This window comes from Mesitornis unicolor, unplaced genomic scaffold, assembly GCF_000695765.1.
Source record: "Mesitornis unicolor isolate BGI_N332 unplaced genomic scaffold, ASM69576v1 scaffold46688, whole genome shotgun sequence".
Taxonomy (NCBI): Eukaryota; Metazoa; Chordata; class Aves; order Mesitornithiformes; family Mesitornithidae; genus Mesitornis; species Mesitornis unicolor.
This window is the reverse complement of record NW_010200664.1, coordinates 259-3,017: the sequence shown is the minus strand read 5'-3', so window position 1 is coordinate 3,017 and position 2,759 is coordinate 259. Positions and strand designations below refer to the sequence as shown.

The 2,759-nt window shown below is 40.9% G+C and overlaps 1 protein-coding gene across 1 annotated transcript; it reads left to right on the top strand.

The window, feature by feature from the left end:
* Nucleotides 1–221: 221 nt before the first annotated feature.
* Nucleotides 222–1,944, top strand: MRPL18 (mitochondrial ribosomal protein L18; the record flags this gene model as incomplete). Its single annotated transcript, XM_010189826.1, has 3 exons — nucleotides 222–402; nucleotides 1,376–1,610; nucleotides 1,873–1,944. Coding segments are annotated over 3 exons (488 nt in total), but the record flags the coding sequence as incomplete, so codon positions are not given.
* Nucleotides 1,945–2,759: the final 815 nt, after the last annotated feature.

The following is a 2,759-nucleotide window of genomic DNA, read 5'->3' as shown; positions in this document are numbered from 1 at the left end:
ACCTCATAAATTGGATAAACAGCCTGTGCTGTTTTATTATTTATGGGTTATTGCCTCTGTTCATTTATTTTTTATTTAGCTCATCTATTTAGTGTTTAAAAAATAGTTGATTTTGCCTGCTAACTTTCACAAGCTGTATCATTCTGTATTGTATTCGTTCTACTGTGTGCACTGTATTTTTTTTAAGCCTGTGGAATTTTATTTCCTGCTTTTCCCTCAAGGTCTTCATTTTGCATCAGCTACAACCAGTCTTAAAACTGAGACCAAAGTGGACACAAGTGAAAATGAGATTGTTGCCCCAGACTTCACTAACAGGAATCCTCGGAACTTGGAGCAGTTAGCCCTGGCTAGGAAGGAGCGTGGCTGGAAGACAACATGGCCAAAGCGTGAATTTTGGCATAGGTGAGTCAGAAATGAAGACTCCAAATGAAAAAACAAACCACCAGAAACCCACAGGGTGGAAATTCTACTAAATGTGCTTTTTGGATTGCTGAGTCAGTTTCCGCCTTGGTTGTTGTTAATCAACATGCATCTTCTGTGTTCAGAGAACAGCGGGCTAGCATCATGTGAGTGTTAGCATATGCATTGAAGATCCTTCCATCCATTGTTAAAGTAGCAGTAATGTTGCTTTAGCAACTACTGTGTAACTTGAGACTCTCCTACTCCTGTGCTAACCACTCATCATTGTTTTCTTTGAGGCACCTTAATAGTCTGTTTGATTTGGTTTTTGTTTGGTTTGGGGTTGTTTGTCTGTTTTAGAAAATGCCAATTGCTTGTCCTCTGGAAAATAAGTTCATCTGAAGCTGGTGATTCAAAAATCGTTATTTTGTTCTTGAGGGAAGAACCATGTCTGATTTGTTCATACCTGGAATTGGGATACTGTCCCAGTGCAGTTGCTCATAAAACTCTGTGGTTATGTGTTACAGCTTAGGAAGTACTGCTTGATCACCTGCTGATCCTGCCAAGTTGTTACCTGCTGTGTAAGCACAAGCCTTTAAGAGATTGCATAGCGAACCTGAACTTACTTTTCTGCTGGAGCAGTTTCCCTGTTGTAGCTTGTGTGTGCCTGTGCCACACTGTGCAGGTGTATAGGGCTTGGTTTGAGGCAGCGTAGGACTGTACACCTGAGTAACAGGTGAAAAGTTGCTCTTGGAATTTTGCTCTGCTGAACTGGTAATACGAATCCTATTTTATGTCCTAATAAGCAAATCCCTAGCTAATAAAAGCAATATTAAGAATTAATTATTAATAGTTGTAGTACATTCAGTTCTATTTCATAACATGAGTCACTTGTGCATTTAAGCATCAGAAGATGTTCTCTCTTAACATCTGGAAAAGACATCATAATCCCATGGTTTTTCTTCCCTTCACTCAGATTACGGCTTGAGCGGACACAGCATTATGTAGAAGCCTTCGTTGAGCGCTGCAATGGGGATGTTGTGGTATCTGCCTCAACCCGAGAGTGGGCCATAAAAAGACACCTCTACAGTCCCAAGGGAGTAACAGCATGCAAAAACCTTGGCCGCGTAATGGCACAGCGGTGTTTGGAAGCAGGAATCAATTTTGTGAACTTTAAAGCAGTTATCCCCTGGGAAAATCGTTGTGACTCGGCAAGTATTCATCTCCTGACACTTATCTGGCCCCTTTTTCCTTTTTAAGCATTACTTTTACTTCTCTTTACCATTAATTTTATATGGCTTAAGAGTCCCTTCTTGCAGCACTCAAAAGTGTAGCTTTGACAAGCTGCAGTTCCTGGCATTGTGCTTCAGTGAGTTTGTTAACCTCTGCATCACCATGAATCATGTCCCCACTGATGTTTTGGTGCTGATGAATTTTCCTTTTATTTATTCATGTCTCTATCTTTTAAACAAGATTCAAGAATTCAGAAACGCTATGGAGGAGGGTGGTGTCATTCTGCGTGAGCCACGAAGAATCTATCAGTAAAATGGAGACCATTGGGAAAGCTGAGGAACAACGATCACTTCTTCAGGTGTGTGTACCGGCACAGCGAAGGTCCAGAGCTGGAAAAAGGAGTTGGAACATGGCATCTTATAATAAAATATTTTAAATGGATATCAGTGTGTCATATTCTTGATTCTAAAATTATCAGCACCTTTGAGGCTAGAATAAACTGTTACCATAGTTCAGCCTGACAGGTTAACAAAAATTACTTCAGAATTCAATAATTTTAAAGTATATTTTTGTATATTTTTGTATATTTGATTTTGGGTTTCTTCAAATCCAAACTCTGGAAATGCTCAGATATTTCATCTCTGTACAATGCCAGGCTAATTTAGCAAAATTCAGTCATGTTATATGAATGTATAGAATTAAAAAAGTTATGCACTAAGCTTAATAAAAAGATTAAATTTCCTTATCTCATCTTTGCAGCTTTCTTGCAACCCTTAGATTCTAGCAACTTAAACCTTGCAGGTGTAGGAGGGAAGCTGCACAAATGCCTGCTGTAGGGAGTAGGATGCCCTTTTCCCTCTTTCTGTGTCTGCCAGCTGCTTGACCACAGATTGATGCTGTCAGGTTGATGCTTGATGGCTCAGCAGAGCTCCTGGATGTGTCCAGGCTCTGTAATCTCATGCAGTGTAAACACTTCTGATAGGCACAGTGCAGTGGCAGTCTGGGTTCAGAGGGGGCAGCCTGCTCAGTGTGACCCTGTACCAGTAACCCATGGGTGTAGCTGGTGCAAGTGTCTACAAGCTCTGGCAGAGGTGAAGTGAACGCCAGGGTTGTGCACCAGGGTTCAG